General features: G+C 50.6%; 1 protein-coding gene and 1 long non-coding RNA gene across 14 annotated transcripts in view; one reads left to right on the top strand and one right to left on the bottom strand.

Moving 5' to 3' along the window:
• The window catches only part of MSI2 (musashi RNA binding protein 2), a 357,057-nt gene that overhangs the window by 218,083 nt on the left and 116,061 nt on the right, over positions 1-22,913 (top strand). For all 13 annotated transcript variants that reach the window (XR_004990791.2, XR_004990790.2, XM_045587338.1 and 10 more), the window contains one exon: positions 15,769-15,817. Coding sequence is in view for 11 of the 13 variants with exons in the window: in XM_045587338.1 (XP_045443294.1) it covers positions 15,769-15,817 (49 nt within the window). In the remaining 2 variants the exon portion in view is untranslated. The remainder of the gene's footprint in view (positions 1-15,768; positions 15,818-22,913) is intronic.
• Positions 410-17,432, bottom strand: LOC118728118. Its single transcript, XR_004990792.1, has 3 exons — positions 17,419-17,432; positions 12,125-12,129; positions 410-696 (listed from the first exon to the last, which is right to left on the bottom strand). It is a non-coding gene; the product is annotated as an uncharacterized LOC118728118 (long non-coding RNA).

Below are 22,913 nucleotides of genomic sequence, written 5' to 3'. Positions count from 1 at the left end.
TGCTCCATGAATGCCTAATAAAGTGGAACCCTTATTTTGAAGCGATGAATGGAAAATCCCTCTAAGGGTGAAGTTCAGGGTCCTCAATAGGAATGGAAAGGTTTGCTGCCATGGGAAACAAGAGTGCAACTCCTGCAGATATGCTAATGAGCCCAGCAGCACCAGGGAGGGGTGGAGAACGTGGGAGACCAGGGCGCGGCTGCTGTTCTGGGAGAAAGGCCTGCACCTGGCCTGCTGGGTGCTGAAGGAGCTGTGTTCTTGAGGCGGAGCAGTCAGTGGTTCCCCGATATTTCAGGTACCCAGCTGGCCCCGTATGTAGTTATTACAATATTACTGGCAATGTTCCCCATGTTGCACTTTTACATCTCTGTGACTATTCTGTAACTACCGATTCGTATTCTAATTCCTTCACCCAGCCCCACAACCCCCCTTCCCTGTGCCAGCTGTCAGTCTGTTCTCTGTAGCTATGAGACTGTTTTTATTGTTTGTTTGTTTATTTTGTTCTTTAGATTCCACATATAAGTAAAATCATGAGGTATTTGTCTTTCTCTGACTGCCTTATTTCACTTAGCAATAACACTCTCTAGGTCTAGCCATGCTGTCTTGAAAGGTAAGACTTGCTTCTTTTTTACGGCCGAGTAGTATTCCTTTATGTAAATGCACCACAGCTTTTTTATCCACTCATCTGTTGATGAGCTGCTTGTGTGGCTTCCACATCTTGGCCCTTCAGATCCTTTCTGAAAACCCAGACCACATGCTCAGGATGGAGACCCAGCCCTTCTGTGGCTCCCATGGGCCAGCCCCTCACCGATGGCGGCCCTGCTCCCTTGGCTTAGGTATCACCGCAGACCTGTTGCTCTAGGTCTGGGGTGACATCCATGACAAATCATCTGTTTCCTTTGGAAAAATTAGTGTTATTTTTGCTGTGAGTTTTCAGAGCCCAGAGGGCATGAATGAGTGATGAAAGACTCCAGAATGTCTGTGTGTGCGCTGCAGGGGGCTACACCTCTCGGAGAACCTGTCACATACGATGAGGTGGTCCTGTCTGTCCCCCGGGGCTTCGTGGGCAGGAACCAAGCCTTCCTCATTTTAGAATCCTTGTCCCTCATAGGATAGACATTTAGTAAATATGGGTGGTTAGAGTTATTTTTTAAAATGAATGGATGACAGAATTTTGCCTGGGACAACGTTATTTCTTTCTAAGCCAGGGCCTGCCCATTTGCTAAAGCAAAGGAGATCATCCAGCCCCGTTGGTAGGGCTGTAACTGGCCTAGGGTGGAAGATTAGGCCCTGATTCTCTTGCTGTCTGGCTAACGCAGCCTCGTCAGGGATAGACTGAATCCTTCTGTGTAGGATGGCCCTGAAGGACTGTCCCTAGCATTGGACTGCAGATTTAAGTCCAAAGGGTCAGAAGCTCTGAGTTTATCTCCTCACCACAGAACTCAGAAGCAAAAGAGTAGTGAAGACTTGATTGCAAGCAGCAGGAGCCACCCCTTCTAGCACAAGCCTGCCTGCCTGTCCCTCTCACTGGCTTTCCATGCTCGTGTGATGTTAGGGAAGGTGGCCAGCTCAAGCACATCCTTTCATCCTGGTACTTCTTGCTCAGGTCAAGCCGGCCTCTCCCCCAGCTTTAATTTCACTTGGCGCCAACAAGCTAACAGTGGAAACAGGCAGAGCCTCGGGTACAATGAACAACGTTAGGCATTTCTCCTGACCAGCTCACTGAGGTGATGATAATAATGGATGACAGCTATTTAGCTCTTCGTGTGTGCCAGAATGCTGCACATGAATTAACTTTTGAATGCTTATAACAGCACTATGAAATCAGTACTAACTTAGAGGCGAAGTAACGGAGGCACAGAGAGGCTGTGTAACCTGCCTAAGGTTGCACAGCTAGTGAGTGGTAGAGCCGGAGTCTGTCTCGAGCGCTTTCCCACTCTTCAGTTCCGCTGAGCTGTTTCATGAGCAGAGCTGGGATCCCTGTCCCGGCAAACACTGAGTGTTACACATGTGCTGTTGGCAGGAGGATAGTGTCCACAAGCAGATGGGATTCTGAACCACGGCCAGGAGTGAACCTGAGGAGGGGCGGTGAAGGATTAAATAAGACAGATGAAAGAATACTGTTGGGACCAGGTGGATCACTGCCTGGATGAGGAAACAGTGACCCAGCCTATAAATGGGAGCTTTATTTTATAGTCAGACCACACAAAGCAAAGCAAGGGGAGTGGTCAACCTGTTTACAATGTTCTTGCAAGTTTCAAATCTATTTTGTTACTCAAGCCTTGTTTTGGCAGCACTTGCTACACCTTTAACTACCTAAGAGCATTAGCTACCTACCCTGTTTCCCCGAAAATAAGACGGTGTCTTATATTAATTTTTTCTCCCAAAGTTGCTCTAGGTCTTATTTTCAGAGGATGTCTTATCTTTCCATGCGCTAGGTCTTATTTTCGGAGGATGTCTTATTTTCGGGGAAACACGGTAGGAACAAGGGAGGACTATAAGGTCAAGCTTAATTGTGCTAGGAGGGCTCTGCCCTCCAAGCTGGGACCTGTATGTGGCTGAGCCACAGGTCAGTCCTAGGTTTAACCCTATAGCCGCCCCCTACAGGATTCTGCAAAATAGTACTGCGCACAGGCCCACTCTCACACTTCAGATTGCTGGTGGCAGCGGTTAGGGGCCAGGGAGGTCCTGGGGAGGGGGATCCTCCTTAATCTAGCATATCAAAGGGGCCTTGTTTCCTGGGCTCCCCAACCTCTGGCCAACTCCTTATGGTTCACCACTGATGGCCAAGGTCAGATACCTGTGTGCCACATAGCACCTGAGGTCTGTCGGGGCATCTTGGCCCTAGAAATGTTGTCATTCTCTCAGAAATCCCAGCCCTGGAACTAAAGAGGAAAAAAACATAACTGATCTGTGTAGTTGAGGGGCAGTTTAATTAAAAACAAAAAGAAATGGAAATGAATTAGGCCAACATCTTCATGAGCACCATCACTGGCAGAGGAGGACCCCTGAGAGGAGGAGAGTGAGGCCCCCTGTTATTTGAGTTCTGTTGTCATGGAACCCTTAGGTTTGATATGGGGTAAGGACTTCTCACAGTCTGGTGTGTGGCGAGCATTTGTCTTTGTTAATTTATATAGAGAGGGGTAGTAATGAATCTACGGAAAAGGGCTGCTGGCTTCTGCGCTGTTTCACAGGGGTATTTAAAGTAACAACGCCTGACAGTTCACCAGCAGCTTAGAAGTTTTTCTGCTTCAGAAAGCAAAATATTGTATGAGTTTTGCAACTTGTATAAATGATTTCTAAAAATTAGGGTGCAGCAAATAATGCACTTTTCAGCGAAGAACTGAAAACTTCATCAAATCATAAAGTTAGCGAGTGGCAGGAAGGCAGGGGCGGGCCCGTGGGTTGCAACGCAGGTGTGCTTTGTAGCCCGTCATCCTTGTTTAATTTCCTTTCTCCCTGGCCCCAATTTGAATTGCCAAAATATGTTAGATTGCAGTGCATTATTTCATTTGCCTGCTTTGTAATTCCTCTTTACCGCAAACAGATGAAAAACATAGCACTAAAGCAAATTGACAGCTCTTGAAATGAGAAAGATCTTTATCCTTCAGAGTGTTGATGTAGAAATAAGTGAAAGAAAAACATGCTTGTTGGGTCTTGAAGCAGCTTGAAATGGTACCTTTATTTTTAAGGGTAGACGAGGGTTTTTCCTCTCTCCCTTCTTCTCCTTTAGAGAATTGTGTAGCTTGGGGATTGCATAGAAAGGTTGGTTTTCCTGTCAATACTCATTTACAGAGACCTGAGCCATCATTTGGACATTAGGAGCAGGTAAGATGGTTTCCAACCTGGGGTCAACAGAAGGAATGTGGGGTACTCGGGTTGACTTTAATGCTTCAAAAAAGCCTTGGCTAATTTGCTCAGTGATTAGAGTGTCAGCCTGAGGACTGAAGGGTCGTGGGTTCGATTCCTGGTCAAGGGCATGTACCTGTATTGCAGGTTTTCCATCCCCAGTAGGGGTGCATGCGGGAGGCAACCAGTTCATGTCTCTCTCATGTCGATGTTTCTTTCTCTCTCCCCATCCTCCCTCTCTTCCGCTCTCTCCAGAAATCAATGGGAAAAAAATATCCTCAGATGAGGATTTAAAAAAAAAAAAAAAGACTTAAAAAATCTATTAGCCATCGTGGTTACTCCACCCAAACAGCATGAGAGCCAACTAAAATATCCAGGTGTGCTTGCTTTAGACAAAGTACCCCAACTCACTCTGCCCCAGTCACCCCATACTGTCAGGAACCCCGGTTTTATGATTATGGAAAGTCTTGACAAATACATTTCCATGCTTCAGAAATAGTAGTAAGTACGATGTGTTTGATGTATGAAATGTCTCAAAGCATAAGATCTCTGTTTCTAAAATTAAACGAAAGAGGGAGGCCTTTGGTGGCTTAAAAAAGAAACTTGGAAATCGATGGATTTTGAGGTCTTTTGTAGCTGAAGTTTTTTTCTTTATCCTGCAAAATCGTTCTGAAAATCAATAAACACTTACTGTACACTCATTTATGTATTAGTGACTCCAGTGGGTGCTGCAGGTCTGCCGAGCTATCCGATTTTCTGAGGACCAGGGAAGACAATGAGACGGGCAGGGAGCTGCCAACACAGACAGATACTCATGTAATGATAAAATAGTATTTCAGAGCGTGGTATGCCCGTGCCAGGCATGAGACACAGGTAAAGGGTGTGTCTTTCTACTGGAGAGAGACACTCATTTATGTGCACTGTATCCAAACCAAGAGAAATGAGCACACAATTATTGGCATTATAAGCTGATTGCTACTGGGTTTCTTGAAATAATGAGCCCCCTTGTGGTTTTTAAATTTTTTTCATTATTAATTTTTGTTTTTCAATAGTGTCAGACTCCCCAAAAGTTGTAAAAATAGCACGAAGAACTCTTGTGTACCCTTCACCCAGTTTCCTACGATGATCTTATCTCCCATCTTCTGAGCACACTGTAGGAACCAGGGAACTGGTGCTGGTAGGCCATGACCTCTAACAGGCACTCGTGTGTGAGCATGCTCACTCGCACGTGCACGGATCTCTGAAATCGCATTGCTTGTGTAGTCTCTGGTGACCATCACCACAGTCAGGACAAGAACTATTCTGTCCACGAAAGGAAACTCCTTATGCGATAGCCACCTCCTTCCCCCGCCCCAGTCCCTGGCAACCACTAATCTGTTCTCCATCCCTATAATTTTGTCATTTCGAGGATGTTTTAGAAATGAAATCATACAGTATAGAATAGCCTTGGAGACTGATGTTTTTCCGTCAGCGAAATTCCCTCGGGATGCATTCAAGTTGTGTGCCGGGAGTGGTTTGTTTCTTTCTGTTGCGAGGAGAGTTCCACTCTAGGGTATTCTTCCTTTCCCCGTCCTCTGTGAAGTCTGGGTGATTTGCATACGCCTCATTACAGCACAGAACATACAGCAAGGTACCACGCCTGTGTGCGTTGTGTACTGGCCAGAGCAAGTGCCTTCCTGTGTGTAATTCTTCTTAAGGTTGAGGGGAAGGTTAATCGTGATCATCACACCTTCTACACACAAGAGACTTGGCCTTCGCCGCTCCGGAAAGCCTTGCCCAAGATTGTGTGCGGGTGGGATATGAGCCCAGGCTCCTTTTGTTTCCCCACTCGGGCCTTTACCTGGAGCCATGGAATCTCGGAGAGGCAGTTTGCTCCTCTGTAGAACAAGTGGGCCAGACTTACAGTTTTTTGGTCCTTTCCGGCTCAGATACTTGATGATCTCTCTGAACGCAACGTAACTGTGCCAGGTGACTGAGTCCTGCAGCCTGTTGCTGCACTTGAACTTCATTCTCAGCAGCATTTTGGAAGATGCTTTGGGAATTTAAAAGTAACAAAGCAGGATTCCTTTAAAATAGTTGTTGGTTCAGACCTTCCTTCGTTCTGCTGATATTTGATAAGGTCTTTGAGTCAGGACACGAACTAGAGCACCTATGGGGTCTTTGACCCCGGGCCCTGGGGGTGACGTTAGGAACCAGGGGGCCGAGGAGATTGGCTCTGAGGCTGCCTTACAGAGAAGGAGCAGGTGTTTCTTCAGATGCCGATGAGCCCCGTTAAGAAGTTCTGGGGCGGGTGGTGCTTGGTGCTCTGATCGGGTGCCCGACACCACGCAGTTCTCAGGATTCAGCCGTGCGCCAGAATGGGGCTTCAGATCCGAGGATGCTACTATTTCAGGCATCTCAGTGCTACTTCTGCTGAAGTCAGGCCTGAGCAGCTGGATCAAGGGGGTGGAGTGGAGACACTGAGTTTTTGAAGCTCCAGAAAGAGTTCAGAGGAGCCCCTGGAGAAGGGACTCCTCCAACTGAGAGTCACTTCTAACTCCGGAGTCTGAGTTTCTGAGGCTAATGGAACCTCCTCTCGTCCAGTTCCCAACATTCATTCCAACAATGGGTTGAAGTCCTCAGCATCACAGGCTGGTGGGGAGGGAAGGGCCTGGGGTTCTGGAGGTCCCTGTACCTCTTCACATCACCTCCTTCCTCCCCTGGTGCAGTCCAGGAGAGAGGCAGGGCTCTGGAATCTGCTGGACCAGTCTACTCCCATCCCCGTGGCGAGAGACAGTGGGGGATAGGGGCCTCCCTGGCACAGGGTGTCGGAAAGTCCAAGGGTCATTCTGAACCCGAATTGTCTTCATCTGTGCTCTGCAACCATCTCTGTTGGACAGAGATTCTTAACCTGCATTGGCTTAATGAATGTGTCACCTTGGTGAAGCTTGCTCTCTCATTCCCCATCCTCACTGGCCATTGTGGTAAAGGGGCCCCAGACAGAGGTTCACCCAGAGGACCGTGCACCCACAAGCTTCCTTCCTCAAGGCCCTGGGCTTTCCAAGGTGCAGAGAAGCCCTCTGTCCCCTCGTCATGTCATGCTCCCAATCCACCCCATTCTCCAGGCAGGAAGTAGATGCAAATGGCCCAAGGGATTGAAATCAGGATTGGAACCTAGACTTTCCAAGCCCACAAAACCCCTCTCCCCTCCCCAGGCCTTTGGCTGCAGCTACGCTTGTCACCATTTGCGACTGCATTGGCCACAGGAGATGCGGATGATTTTTCCATTTGGTCCTGATGTTTATTTCATGCCCATCAATATCAGCCTGTATTAGGACAGATGAGGTGGTTATTTACAGGCTGTGCATTTTCACACTTGGTAATTATAAACCCTCCCCCTGTTCGGTCAGAGTCGTAGAGATCTATTTTGGCAATTAGCAATTTAGTATTTGTTTAATGGGAATGCAAGAGAGTGTTACGGCACATCAGCGCTCCACTAATGATTCGCCTGTCTCCTCTGGAGCTGGCAGGTTTGGGCCTTTTTCATGGTAGGTAAGGCCTGATGGAGAGAGGCTGGAGGGGGAAGAAAGGAGCATTTGGCAGCCTGTGCACACACTTGCATGCATGCATGTATGCATGCACGCATGTACACATGCATGCACACATGTGCTCACAACCAGTGCTGTAAACAGGCCATGGGTTTCCAGAGCATAGCAGCCGCCACTCGAAGACGCCTCACACAATCGGCCGTTAGGCCAGATGCCATTTCCGTGTGACAGCTGTCAAGCCTGCTGGAACCAACTGCTTCTCCTCCCTCAGTTGGTGCCCAGTCCCCTCTCTTGGGGTTCTGGGCTTTGCCAGCTCAGACAGAAGGGAGCCCCTACCCCCCTGCCATACATTGCCCAGGCAGACTCTCACTTTCCTTGCTCAGTTTTGAGGTGTGACCTCCTGGGACTGCTCCCACAAGGATGAGTTGGTTCTGCTAGTGGCTGTCCCTTGGTATGACTCATATGCAGTGGGAACATGAACTGTACTGGGTGTGGCTCCCTGCTCAACTGCATAGATTGTGTGCGTGCACATATATCTGTGCATGTGCTGCTGAGCTGGCTCTGAGCTCTGAGAGGGCATTGTCTGTATTTTGTGCCTTGAGCACTCACTAGCCACCACAAGCTAGAGATTCCAGAGAGGGAACACACTCACACCCTCAGTATTTCTGCCCAGAGGGGCTTGCAGGAGCCAAGCCCTGGACAGTCCTGGGACCTCTCTGCTAGTTCCAGCTCTGCCGCCGGCTTGCTCTGTGACCACGGAGTGGCCATGTGACCTCTGGGCTTTTAGAGTTCACCTTCCTAAAAGGAAACAGCCCCCTCTGCCTTTCACTTTGCCTTTCTAGTCTGAACCTATCACTCTCTCCTTTGTAATCCCATCACCTCTCTTAACTTTTTGATAGAGTTTTAAGACAGTGTTTGTTGGTTAATTGATTCATTTAGGAGACGATGACACTGTGACCAAACAAAAAACAACAGCGGTTTGGCTTCCTGGCACAGCAAAAGCAGAACTTGTGAGGCAGGTGCTGGTGCAGAAGGAAAGAGGCTTTCTTCAGGAGCCACACGACCTGGAAGGGCAGGTTCCTGTCTTAAAGACCACTCTCTCTTCCTGCCCAAGCCCACCACTCTAACGGGGCTAGGGATGGCTTTATTTCTACTCAATTACCTTTCTAGCTTTGGCACACTCAGTGCAGGACCCTCCTTTTGAGCCATCTTGGCCAAAGGGAGAGACTCCCCCAAGCTTCAACTGACTATCTACAGCAAGCATGTCAAACTCACGGCTGGCGGGCCGCTTGCCTCCTTTCCTTAAATGAGGCATGTGGCCCGCTGGCCAAGAGTTTGATGTACTTGATCTAGAGTAATAGTACTATGCTAAGCTCTAGGGATTCAAAAAAGTAGGACAGTTAAGGGAGACCAGTAGAAAGATGGAAGGACTTATCTGGTTTTAAATCTCAACCCTACCAGGTACTGCATGTCCTAAGTAAGTCAACTGCAGTGAACCACACTTTTCTCACCTACGCAGAGTGGGCAAAAGTACGTTTGCAGTTGGAATGGAAATTATGCAATAACCCTATATAATGAGGTAATATGCAAATGGTTGTTATGCCGTGACAGTAATGACCTCTCAGCAAGAGAGTGGGGCAGCAAGCTAAGAGCAGTGAGCTACAAGCAGCAGAGAACTACAAATGGCGGTGGGCAGGGCCCGCTGAGGCAAGTGGCAGCGAGCTACTTGCGTACAGATTTGTGTGCAGAGCCGCTAGTTAATAAATAATGATACAAGAATAAACTCTGTGTTTCATGTACTCGCAGCTATAAACCTACTTTTGCCCCACCCTGTACAAGGATGTGATAATATCTACCTCGGAGCTATTGTGATAATTAAATGAGCTTTTTGCAAATTGCCTATTAAGCTCCAGTGAGTGGTAGCTATTATAATCATTTTAGGGGTTCGAGCATTTCATAACTTAGAGTCTGACATTTGCTTGTGGACTCAGGATCTCTGAGCAGGAGGCTTTGCCCTCTGAATCAACAGGATAAAAAGTTTAGATACCCCCAACCTCTCAGATCCCCTGGACAAGTGTCCACTTGTCAACTCTTAACTGCTGACTGGTGAAAACAGGGGTTTATTTGTTTAAGTTAAATAGGGTAAAGAAATGACCCCACAAAAAAAAATTTTTTTTAAGTAAAAGTAGGAAAAGAAAAAAAAAATAGGGCTAGTAAAGAAGAGTCTTGCCCATGGGGGCTTTCTGGCCTTCTGTGAAGAGTTTAAGAAAATATACTTAGCGCTCCAAACTGTATACTAAAGAAAGGTAATATTTGTTATATGTATTTTACTACACTAAAAGGGGAGCTTAGGAAAAGAGACGGAGTGGACTGTTTCTCTTGTTATTCAATTAAAGGCATGGGCATGAGTTAAAATAAGATGCACTTCCAGGTGGATGCAAACTAGAAGTTTTTGAATAAAACAACAAAGTGCCTAACCGTCAGCTTTGAGGGTGGCTCCGTGCTGCAGTCTCCCTGTGGTCGATACACAGAGATGGGGCAGTTGGGCAAGGGCTGGCCAGGGGAGATTTGGACTGAGGACCAGCAGCTGAGTCCTGGGCCCAGCCCCTGCCAGCTCTAGTGAGGAATCTGAGGCTCAAAGAACAAGAACCTGGGGTTGTTGGGAGGACCAAAATGATAATAATATGTGAAAGTATTCGTGGTGGTGAGAGGGAAGCACCGAGTCTGTTTTGTCTTCTTAAAATCCTATATTCAGCTTCTGAGCTTCTTCCAGAACAGAACTTTGATTCTTTTATCCTAAATCCAAGACGAGGTGAGGCGAGTCCCCTGAAAGCAGCATGTGGCAAAGAGCCTTGCTGTTCCTGACTTCCAGCAGGGGATAAAGAGCCCGTCTGTAGGCAGCCGAAGGCCCACATAACACCCTTCTATTCAGGGCCCATCTTCACATATACCTGCTGGGTAAAGGCTCAGCTCAGCCGTATTCAGCCATTGAGAACAGGGGTTCTCAGCCTGGGCTGCACCCTGGAATCACGGGCTCCCCACTCCAGAGTGCTGTCTAACAGGTGGGGTGGAGCCTCGGCAGCAGGGCTATTAAAAGTTCCTCAGTGATCCTGGTGAGCAGTCCAGCTCGACAACCACTTATCTAGACTTCAGTGTGAGCTGATGGGATTTCCCTGCGGCTTCCTGTTCTCCTCCATTCTTCCCATTGGGCGGTGATTACAGAGACCAACCTCACGCTATGGTGGCTGCAGCTTACTGACCAGTCTCATTTCTATAAACTAGACACCATTTCTGGACGTCGGGGCAGGTGTGCTCTGTTTCTGTCCGGTCTGGTTGGGGAGAAGTGGAGAACAGCGCCATCCTAGCCTGAGGCAGTCTGGGGGTGAGGCCGGCTCTGTGTCCCGCACGGACGCCAGCTCCTTCGTCCTGGGCAGGCGGCCTCCTCCATACAAGTCTCCACTCTTGCGAGTTTAGTGCCTTGAGTTTATGGAGCATAACGCGGCCTGTGAAGTCCCACGCTATAGGATTGTGGTATTACATTTACAGGCATTTATTTAAACTAACACTTGAAGCGTTTGCGTGGGAGCAGGAAGCGAAATTCAAGGGCATTTGTTCTGGGGGAGTTTGAAGAGCCACATTTCTTTCTTTCTTTCTTTCTTTTTTTTTTCCCTTCCCTCTCCCTCCTCGCATCTGGCCAGATAATTTAAGGATCATTTGAAGTGCCATTTCCTGCTGGGTTCTTGATATGTATGGTGTGTGGGTGTCTGTATTTGTATCCCAAGAGGCGTAGGAAATTTCTCAGGGTGTGCTGGCCGCAGCAGAGCTCTGGGGACACCCTCACAGAGGGTGTTTGCGGAGGACTGGTGATGAATTTCACGCACCCAGATGTCCCAGCAGGCTCTGCGGTCCGTGTTAGCATTCTGGGTAGAGGGTCTCTGCGAATGAATCTCAGGTGACCACCTCATACAGTTCCCTCTGTTCACAGATGAGAACCTGAAAGACAGAGACGGGAGGTGACTTGTCCTCAGTGAGATCCGTGGAGATGGAAGTAGATCCTGGGTCCTGCCCACGGCTTAGTGCACCCCGCCCGGCACTGTCGCTCCGCTGCCTCCCGGGACCTGCTGAGTTATTACCAGCAACTCCCCCATTTTGCCACCTCCTAGGAATAAGTTTTCTTTGTTCCCGAATCAGCGTCTTTGACTTACCATGTCGTTGGAGCCAAAACCGCAGGCAGGAGAAGCAATGGTCTGGGGGTACATTCTAGGGTCCCAGCCTTTTGGCCATCCAAATTGACAAACGGAAGTTTTGATCTCTCCTTTCGGGAACTTCGTTGCTTTGTGACTTGAAAGGTTTCCTCTTCAGTTAGCACAGGAGCTGGCTACAGTCGCACCTCTGGATGCGGTCAGCACCATCTGGCTGCTCCTAAATCACCCAGCAATAATGTCTGGTTCACAATAAATCTTTGGACTCATTATAGAGAGGGGTTGCTCATTCATTAAATGAATTAGGATTAGAGAGGCATCACCCACTGACTTGAGTGCTAATTATTGCTGATTTTCATGGTGCTCATTTAGTGAGGAGCATGTTGCCAATTTCTCCCGGTGCTTCTGGGATCTCAGCCTCCACGCTGGCCGCCGGGGTGAGATTTAGGAGCGGTCCCTGCACACCCTAATACCTGTATTCCACTCGCTCTGTGAAACCTGAGCGTTTATGACTCAGCCCACTTTCTGCATTTTATCTCCTGCCACCTCTTCTCTGGCCTTTGTTCATTGTCTAGAATTATTGAAACTGCCTGTGTATCTTAAAAACATTTTTTTTAGAACAGGGGCCATGTTCAAGTCACCAGTTGCTATACTTGTGCTGTGTAACAAACAGCCTCAAAAACCTCAGCAGCAGACCGTAGCTGTTTATTTCACGTGTCTAGAGTCCATGGGGAGTGGTTCTCCTGACCGTGGCTGGGCTTGCTTGCACATTTTTGGGTTGACTAGCTGTCAGCGAGGCCGGCCTCAAGCTGGGGCAACTGAGGGGACCTGGTTCTGCTCCACGTGTCTCTCGCCCTCCAGCGGGCCAGCCTGGGCACGCCCTTCTCATGGGGATGGCGGAGGTGCAAGAGAGAGCAAGCCGAAACAGGCAGACCCTCTGAAGGCTGGGAATACCATTCTCTCCACCTCACTTTATTGACCATAACAAGTCGAGTTCAGATCCATGGGATAAGGAGATAGACTCTGCTTCTTTGGGGAGAGGAACTGCAAAATTACAGGGTAAAGGGTGTGAAGCCGTTAGCGCAATCCCTCCACCCGGGACCCATATAATTTGCCTCTTCTTTGTACTTGGGCTGAAGCTCTGCAAACAGTGAGTGCCTAATAACTATCCGATGCATGAAATTAATAAGTAAAGTTAACATTAGCTAGGTTTTCTAATCCAGGTTGAGTTGGCTGAGTGATGCAGACACTCGCTGGTTTATCTGTTAGAAGGGTCCTGGTGGATTCCGAATTTTTCCTGCATTGGTTGCCAAGAAGTCCCTCTTCTTGTTTTCTTTCCCATCGTCATTTTCAGGATTGTAGACTATAAACATCCAAGAGACAAAGGGGTACAAAGGGAAGAGCTACTGCCAGACTGAAGTGCATCTCTTGCTCCCGGAAGAGAAATTTGTTTCCTGTATTGAGCGCCGAGTGTATGCAAAGAGGAGGAGCGGCTCTGCCCAGTGTCTTTGACCTTTGCTCTGGTCTCTCATCCCTAGAGTAGCACCCAGAAAGTGGTCCACAGGCCAGGCAAGACATCAGCACTGCCGGGGGCTTGTTAGAAATACAAAAGCTCTCAGCGGAATCAGACGCGCTGGGGGTCCGTGTTTTCACAAACCCTCCAGGCAATTCTGAGGTGGATGGAGTTTGAGAAATCCTGCCCCAACCCCGGGGCCATAGAGCTCACATTACAGCTCCCGCTGTTGACCCTCGGGTGTTGTGAGTGCATGGTGCACACCTCGGAGGATGTGACAGAAATACATGTCCAGGACACCCTGGTGTTCAGACAAAGCTGGCTGTCCTCAGACATCTCACATCCAACTTACTTTCTCCTGCTTTGTCGTTTGCTTAGATGCACCACCTAGAATGTCAGGGCTGTGTTTCCAACCTGCCTTACGTTATCAGAAGGCACATCTCAAGGTCGGAACAAGTTTCTTCTCTCAAAACAGACTGGGCAGGTGCCAGGATGTGGGACAAAATATGCTGAGGTTCAGATACCTCCTCTCCTTCTCGCTCTCTCCAGGGATCCAGGGCCCCCATCTTTAGTACAAAGAAACCCATAAGGCAGGGGAGGGCACTGTCAACCCACAAGAAATCGCAGTGCTGACCTTGAGAAGGAGAGTGGTAGCCCTTGAGGATGCATTTCACAAGGGTAAGGGTTAGTGACCTGAGGTCAGAAGAACCTGTGTCCAGCCCCACACGGCTCTGTGTTCCTCCAGCACCTGAAATGCCTGGTCTGCTGCTGAAGTGTGTGTGTGTGAGAGAGAGAGAGAGAGAGAGAGAGAGAGAGAGAGAGAGAGAGAGACAGACAAACAGACAGACAGACAAAGACATCAGACGCTCAGAGGTATCAGCTTGCTGGCTCCTGGATTGGATACCAGTTACCTTGACTGTGCCCCCATCCCCCAGGACTGAGGAGAAGCACACAAGCACTTCTGTTTGATTCACACAGAACCGTGAGAACGGCCCCGTGTGTGAGGCCGTGCTTTTCACTCTATTCAGTCAGTCTTTGTATATTCAAATTCTTCCCGTTTCAGCTCTTGCTGTTCTGCCAGATTTCCATCGCATTGATGGCTTCTCTGAATTAATGTGTTTTGCAATCGCTGAAAAGTTTTCTCTCCCCCAAGCACCGGGGCTTATCCAGATGGGTTTTAACCCCCTTTCTCTTTCCTCTCTAGCTATTTCTTAGATGTTGTATTTTGTAAAGTGTTAATAGAATTTTTCTCTCGCCCTGACACTTTATCTATTCAGGCGTCTTTGCCAGTCCCATTGTCCAGCTGGACTACAGAGGAGAGAGCTCTATTCGTTCCAACAATGGTTGCCCTAAAAAATGTGCACAGCTCCTCCCCCTTGCTCACCAGGCTGAGCGAGCGTTGGAGGGCAGCATCAGAAAATGCCCAGACTTAGAAAGAAAAAAAGAGGGAGCCAATTACGTACTGTTTGAAAAGGAGGTTTGAAAATATATTATTGTAAAAATTCAAAATATTTATTCCCTAAGGGGATCTGAGTTGCAGTACCAAAACATGGCCAACATAGAAGGAAGGCTGTTTTTCTTACTGTTAGGCATTTTTAGCTCAAAATAAGGACTTGGCAAACATCTTAGAAAATACGGAGATGGGTGGGAAACAGATGTCACGTTTACCTGCGTGATACCCAGCAGTCCCCTCCCCCCTTCTCTTTTCTCCCCCCACCTCGCACCCGCACCCCAGGCTTTGGAATTCTAATGGAGGCCCAGGGTCTGAATCTGCAACACCATATGCTCAAGTGTGACTACTCTGTGTACAAACAAACCAGTTGGTCTTCTGGTGGTTTTGCTTGAGTGGTGCTCGGGAGGCAGACACTGTGTTGTGTGTGGCCTCAGCAGGCGCCTGGGAGGCTTACCGAGTCTCCAGCTAGCACCCCCTACCCCCTACCCCCATCGGCCTGATGCCCAGAGAGAGAGGGCAGCTCCCTGCTGGAGGAGCACTCCCCACGAAAGGCCATTTTCCTCCCAGTGACTGACTTCAGAAATGGGGACCAGAAGGAGAAGGCCCCAGGAGCCTGTTTGTGCAGGCTCGGTTGCTTAGCAACAAAACGGGGCCCTGACTCCAGAAGAGATTTTTAAGTGAGGCCAGTCCCTCCGAGGTTTGTGCCTGGCTTGCCTACCCCCCTCTTCCATTCTTACCCTGACTTTGCTTTTTCCCCTATTATATTTGATAGCGTCTGGAAAAATGGATTTGATTTGTCTGGAGGCACCATTTTAAACCTGGTTTTATTGCTTTACCCAGTGTCTCTCCCCCCTCTCCCCCCATCGGAGACTGTAGTCTGGGAGGAGTAAGGAATGAATAACCTGTAATTTCTTTTCTCAGCCAGCTTAGCTCAGGCCCAAGCCCATTTGTGAGCCTTTGCGCTCCTGTGGACAGTGCTCAGTCCCTTCTAACCACAGGCACACACGGAAGTCGCTCCAGGCTCAGAGCCCGCTGCCCAACACGTGGTTGTGCTAAGTGGAAAGACTAAAAGACAAGTGATCTTTTTTTTTCTGAGTTTCTGTATTTCCAAACAGTGTTTAGTGAGCAGCTAGGACTTCTATCATGGAACCCACCCCCCTATAGAATGTTTTGTGTATTTTGTTAAAATTCCTAAAACAGCTCTATTCCGTGTGTGTTTTGCAGGTGGAGGATGCAATGCTGATGTTCGATAAGACCACCAACAGGCACAGAGGTAAGACCCCCAGGCTGTGAAGGTTGCCCCTCGCACCTCAGTCCCACAGACAGAAGGTGCGCGGACTGTTCAGAGTGAAGCAGATGGGCTTGACCACCTGTTGAAGATCAGTATGAATGGAGGGCGACAAAGAGGCCGGACACTAGACAGTCCAGACAACCGGCTCCTTCTGGCTCGGGCGCTGTCACTGCGTCGTGCAGCCGCACCCAGCATCGTTCAGACACCCCCCTCTCAGCCTGGCTTGCTCAGTCCTCGCGGAACCTCAGCTCCGAGCGATCCTAGTGGAAATCATTCACAGTAATTACTCAATTGAGTTTCCAATTTGCATTGGAGGAGGTGGTTTAGAGCACACTGTCAATCTAGAGAGCCAAAAAAGAGAGGAGAGCCTTGCAGGCTGGTGCCCTGTGCCTCGGGAGCAGCGTCTGGAGTGCAGCTGCGTTTGCACTTCCTCTTGTGCTCTCACTGCCCCACCCACGTCTCAGGAAGCGGGTCTCCACCTGGGCTCTGTGAGCCTGGGAACCACACACAGAATGCTTGGTGTTTGCGCTTTTCTTTGGGAGAGTACCCCCCCCCCCCCCCCCCGCCAAACTTTGGACAGATTCTCAAAAGGGTCTCTGATCTCCATTTCCCCCAAAAGAACATGAGCTAAAAAATCCACCCCAGAGGAAGTAGGGTCAAAGGTTATGGTTCAGCGTTCTGTTCTGGTGTGTGTTTGGGGGGGGGGGGTGAGGGGGGGGAAGGGAAGGTGGTGTTCTATTAATAGGGCAAGATTCCTATTAATGGGGCATTAATGAGCAGAGCTTCCGAAGGGGCGATGGCAGGAAGCAGGAAGCGGAGCTCTTGAGAGGAGCTGGAGTGAGTGAGCGGTGTTTCCTTGCCACTCGGATTGCATTTAGATGTTTCTTGTGTTGTTTACACTCTTGCTGTCACCTGTGATTAGAAGCAGTTACCCAGCTCTGACGGTCTGTCTCCTGTTCCGAGCAGGCAGGCTGAGTGAAAGGGAGGAAGGAGTGGGAATCGTCGCAGGCAGGGGCGGGAGCAGGCGACGGTGTCCTGAGTGCACCGGGTTGTCGGCCTCTCATGCATCATCCGCAGCGACCCGAAAAGGGAGAAAGGAAAATTGGGCAGAAAACTGGGGTGTCAGCGGCATGTATGCTGGGAAGAACTGGGGAGGAGTGGAGGATGAGGAGTAAGGGGAGGCAAGGAGAGAAAAGAAGAGCTTACAGGTGAAAATGTCTGCCTCTGTCCCCTGCATTGCTCAGGAGTGAGAGCCAGAGAGGGACAGCGATGAGCAGGGCAGTTATCCTGCAGCAGCATCCACGCTGCATCTGTCTGTGTGGCGTCCATGTGCATTGTCTCTCTACATCCTCACAGCAGCCACAGGCGGGTGGCTGCGATGTTGGGAAAGTCACTTAACCTCTTCATGCCTCAGTTTACTCATCTGTAAAATGGGGATGATACTAGTACTTCCTAAGGTATTGTTCATTGTCAACTGTGCCTAAATGTTAGCTCTTATTATATTATCATCATCTCCATTTTGTTGAGATAACCAAAGCTCAGAGGGGGCAACTGCCACTCCCAAGGTAAGAGCAGGCACTCACAGCTGCTTTCAAATTCCTCTCTTTCGCCCTAACCGTTTGGCTCAGTGGACAGAGCATCGGCCTGCAGACTCAAGAGTCCCAGGTTCGATTCCGGTCAAGGGCATGTACCTTGGTTGCGGACACATTCCCAGTAGGGGGTGTGCAGGAGGCAGCTGATCAATCTCTCTCTCTCATCAATGTTTCTAACTCTCTATCTCTCTCCCTTCCTCTCTGTAAAAAAAAAAATCAATAAAATATATTAAAAACAAAACAAAACAAAAAAACACACACAAATTCCCCTCTTTCTCTGTTGTCTCCACATGGGGATGGGTTTGTTAAGAATGCGTTTATGTGTTTACATCCAGGGTGGGCGAGGCCCCTCTGCACATGGCACTGTCTAATGTTGAGCGTTAGAATCTGTCATCCTGGAAGATTCCCCAGCGGCTTCCAGGCGGTATTGTTGTCATTCTTCTTTGAATGTCAATGAATGAAAAGGTATTTTTAATCTTTGGGTCAGGCCCTGGGCTGGAGGAGATGATCAGTCCTCTCATCTCACCCTCAAAGATGTGCAGGGAAAGAGGTTTGTCCTCTGGGGAGTTCGGGGACTCTCAGTGGCCAGGAACTCAGGACATCGGGCTCCTGGGAGCCAGGAAATGCTCTCTCTTACTTCTGACTCCTGCTGCGGGCATCCCTGGGTGCAGCGATGGGGCAGCAGCTCCCCAGTGACTGGGTGAGGGAGGCGTTCCCTGTTGTGCAGTGGAGGAAGCCCCATTCTATGGCCCAGTGCTCAGAGCAGGTCCTCCCAAGTCAGACTTCTGGTGGGCATGGCGGGTAGGGGGTGGGCAGAGACCCTGGAGCGTGCATAGGCCTGCCTGGCCTCCTCCTGCCCTGCCAGAGCTTCCAATTCCCGTGGGCGATGCAAGCCCCTTTCCATCGCTGTTGGAGCCAGAACAAAATGACAGGCGGGGTGTCTTAATCAACAATTACTAAGAATTTCAAGATGACAGCAGAGCATTCAGCCCCAAATGGAGCCCTTCTGAGCAGGGGCCCTGTGTGTGAACGCACAGATCGCCCACCCATGAATGCATCGCCGGGGCCCAGCCTGATGCTGCTGGGGCGGGAGAGGAGAGGCAGGAGGGGAGGAGTGCCTAGAAGTTTCACCAGGAAGGCCCTGACACGCTGCGGAAGCCTGCTCCCCAGTTCCTCTGGGTCGGGGGGGAGCTTGGCCCCTGCACCTTACCCAGCCCCTTAGCAGCTGAGGAGGAGTTTCTCCTTGAACTGAGGGCTGAAGCTGGGGCGCTCCTTCAGTGATTCAGAGCAGTTAGGGGAGGAAAGAAAACAGATTATGTGTATAGAGCCAGGGGGCCCCAACCCGGGCCTGATGGGATGTGCGCTTGGAATCGGGTGATAAGCACAAGAAAATAAAATCCTCTGCAGCCACCTTGCCCAACCTTCCCTTCACCTCCTCAGCTTCCCGGTTGCCGCGATCTTATCAAGTGGAAAATGCTGCAGCAGCAAACACCGAGGACACCTCCCAGACTGGTGCTGCCTCAAGCTGGCTTCTTAAAGAGCCCGGCCTTGAGTCTCTCTGACCGTCCCGTCCCCGCACTGGCTCAGCCCACGCCCAACTCCTAACCGGACCTGCCGGGCTGCCTGGGGCATTGGCTCGTCCTGCACCCCAGGCATTCTAAAAACCTGTGTCCTTGGAGCTGTGGCAGCTGCTGCCAGGGAAAACTACCAAGGCCTGGGTGCGGCCTTGGTCAAGTGCAGCCGGCCACACTGCCATTGTGAGGCAGAGGTCATGGCAGAATCTCCCCTCCTCGCCCCACAGTGGCCTCCTTCCGCCCCCGTTCCCTATTGGTCCTTTAGAAATGAAGGTGGCCCTCGGTTACAACTGCACTGCAGTTTCTTCTGTTCCCATCCCATCTGCACTGGGACCTGCTGGCACCGTGGGAAAGGAGTCGGGACAGGAGACGGTGAGCCACCAGATGTGAGTCCTCTGCCCCGGAACAGGAAGAAGCTGGAGCAGCAGCTGGCTCACGCGGCTCACTGCCCCTTGGTTGTCGTGGGGGAGCACCTCAGGCTTCTGCTCTGGAAGCCTGGGAGCTGGGGTGGAGGAGCTCAGGACCGACATATGCTTCCAGCTTTTAGCTTTCTTATCTGAGAGACTGTCCAAGATAAATTCCTTTTTCTATTTTTATTTTCTTCCCTAGGGGCGGGAGGTGAGCAGGTGCAGGCTGTTCCCCCCAGAGGAGGATTAGCAGCAGGAGTGTCCCTGGTGAGCAGCAGGCAGGGGGCGGAGCCCACCTGGGATGCTCTGGGGAATTCCCAAGGCAACTGTCCCCAGCTGGGGTGAGGGCGGGCTTTGTACCTGCATGTTCATCAGGCGTTGGATGCAGGCCACCCAGGTAAAGATGTGACCTTGGGCTTATCCTGAGGAAATCCGGGAGGGGCAGACGGCCGGGGCCTTCCTCCAGCAATGGGTGCTGAAGGGGGAACTGGGTCCCCTCCAGCACACACCGTGTGGTGTGGCGGGTTCTAAGTTAACTAGGCCATGTCAAACAGTAGCACTTCCTGAGCTCCGAGGCACCAAGTACTCAGCACAGTGCCTGCACGCACTGTGGAGTCTCTGTGACAGTCGTAGGTGACCCCACTCTGGTCGGATGGAAGCCCAGCACCGTGCTAGGCAATGGTTTAAGCAGGGGAGTTGCTGATTTTAAGGACTCGAGCACCTTCTCTTTACTAGTTCTTCTTCTCACCTACTCTTCTTTGTGGACTACAGCACACCTCCATTTCCAGATGGAGAAACTGAGGCACATAAAGTTCTGGATTGCCCAATAGGTTCTTATAGCCGGGCGGGAGCCGAGCCACTGGTAGAAGCTGGGGCCTTCCTCGGCCTCGCCCACCACCTTATATCCTGGCTCCCCTGGGACTCTTTCAGATTTCTCAGTCATTTCATTTGCTCTCTAGAAGTTATTGGAAGTGGTCTGGGAAATATTGGGCTGATCATCATAGGATTTAATCATGGGGGGAAGTTGGTTGCTTTATCCTTGCAAAACTCAGATAAGATCGTGAATTCAGCATTGGTATTGATCCCAGAGTGGAGCTGGCGGGACGGGCCTGGGAGGGAAGAAGCCACAAGCTGCTGTCCTTTCCAGTTCCCTTCGGTTGGCAGAGACGGAGAGGTTGAGCCCAGAGGGAGGAAGGGCTGTGGTTCAGGGCTCTCGCCCCACGTCAGCCTTGTTTGAGAACGTGGGGTGTGGAGAAGCCGGCTGCTGAAATAACATCTCACACTCACCTCCTTGGGGGGTAAGGGAGCCCCCTCCAGGGGCATCATTCCAGGGGAGCCTCGGCTGTCCCTCCCCTGACCCCAGGGCCCGGGGACCATGAACCCCGCACCGCTGAGTGCCTCTATGTCTGGCTCATCAGGGGAGGCCCTGGGTGGTCGGGGGCCCATCAGAAAATGAGCTTGTGTCTCTGAAGCTTATCGGGTGCCTGGCGAGGGTCAGCTGGAGAGGGAGTGAGGACAGAAGGGTCGCGGCTTCTCCCTCCCTGTGGCTTCCATTACCCAGCAGGCCTGTTTGCTCTAGAACAAGGCCAGAGGCAAGGAACAGGATACACCAGAGAAAATAAAGATCAGTGTGATGGATGACTCCTCTCCCAACTGTTAGCAGCTGCTTATTAAGTGCAATGCTAATGGCTTTGGAGAGCAACCGCGGCACAGATACGGCGTCCAGTCCCCACAGGGCCCCTTGCTGTGCCGACCTCTGCCCCAGAGTGGTCCTGTGACCTGCAGACGGCCGTTTCCCAGGGGGGCTGGGAATGCACCGTGGGGGACCCATGCAGCCTGTGGGAGGAGCGTGCTGCAGGCTCAGCTGCAGGGCAGAGGACTGAGCTTGGCTCCTCCCGGGAACCTTACAACGGCTCTGCCCCCAAAAGCAGCTGGCTGAAGTTTAAAGCCTTCATAATTTGTGTAATCAGTTTATTTATGAAAATGGTGCCAGGAAGATGGAGCCAAAACTGTGATAGAAGATAATGCTTTTCTATGGAGAAAAAACAGCCCTTAATGTCCTGAGTACCTGCCAAACACTCACTTTTGAAATTGACCTCTGCGGCCCGTACCGACTCTTTTATGTACCCTAAAATGATTAAGAATCACCGTAATGATTTATGTGCTTTGGTGCCTGTTTCCTCAGGCAGGGGGCGGGCATGTATAAAGAGTTTCACAAAGGTGTTAAATTAAATTAAAAATAAAACAGCATTGCTTCATTTGGAGGGTGGGATGTTCAAGGTAATGTTCAAGATAATGCATTCGTGCTTTTCCCGACGTGATCCCAGCACTCTGACTGTTTCCCTGGGAATGTAACCTGCAACTGTGACATTGTGGGATGGAAGAAGGAGTGTGGGTGGGAAGGGTCCTTGGATGGAGTAGAAAGTGGGATTAGGGTTCGAGGAAGCACAGTGGTGAGGACACTGGTGCTGATGTGACCTGAGGGCATCTTATAAATCCTGCTCCCAAGGCTGGAGGATTTGCTGCTGGGTCTGCCTTCCCGGGGGGGGGGGGGGGGGGGGGCCTGTGCCCCTGGCATTTCCTCCGCCTCTCAGATCTGCCGTTCGTCCCTGTGCCAGATGCTCCCGTCGCACTGCACCCCAAGTCTGAGATGTGGGTGAAGTCAGGGGTTTGTTGGATACCTGGAAACCAGTAGCTGATCATTATCGGCACTGACCCAAGTCAACGCCTGCATTGGAAGCCCGTTGACAAGAAAGCAGCTGGTCTGTCAGAGACACAGACACCGGCCAAGGCCTCACATACTGCGCTTCCCATCAGTCCCTGGTGCAGTGCGGCCATCGCCATCCCCTGGGGCTCCTCCCTGCAAGTGGAGGTCTGGGTCTGGCTAAGTGGGCCATGGTCAGTGCGGGGCAGCTGCGTAAGGAATGTTGATGAACTGGGACTCTAGGGCAGGCTTAGAGTGGGGTAGGAACTCAATACCATTGAGTCTCCCCTAGTCCACTCAGAAGAGACCAGCAGGCAGGGGGCTGGCAGTGATGTGGGCACTGATTGCTGCCTTTGGGCACTTGGAGAGATTTTACTGGATTCAGTTACGTGCCAGTGCGAGGTTGGGCACGCTTAGGTTAGAACGAGGTACAAGGCCCACCATGGCATAAGTAGCCTCTGACCTCCACTAGATTCTCAGAAGCCAAGGGTCTGTGCTTCCACCTGGGCTCTTTCTAAAGTCAGGCCTGTGTAAGTGGGTGGGCATGCTTGTGCACCCACCCCGTGGGGTGCACCCTTGCAGGGTTTGCCAGAGGCCATGCAACCTTGCCCGCCCCCCTGGCGCCCAGTACGTGCCCCTCAAGGCCTGGCCTGTCACCTGACCCATCTATCTCCACTCCTCAAGTGCTGGGTAAAATGCGGGATCAGGGTTTGCGGAATCACAAACAAGGAGTCTCTGAGGAATATGCAGCAATAGATGGTGAGGGAAAGGAGGGGATGAGGAGCCACAGCGCCCACCCTG

The sequence above is a fragment of the Pipistrellus kuhlii genome, unplaced genomic scaffold (assembly GCF_014108245.1).
Source record: "Pipistrellus kuhlii isolate mPipKuh1 unplaced genomic scaffold, mPipKuh1.p scaffold_m20_p_28, whole genome shotgun sequence".
NCBI lineage: Eukaryota > Metazoa > Chordata > Mammalia > Chiroptera > Vespertilionidae > Pipistrellus > Pipistrellus kuhlii.
Note: the sequence above shows the minus strand (reverse complement) of the source record. Positions and strands in the feature narration are given on the sequence as shown.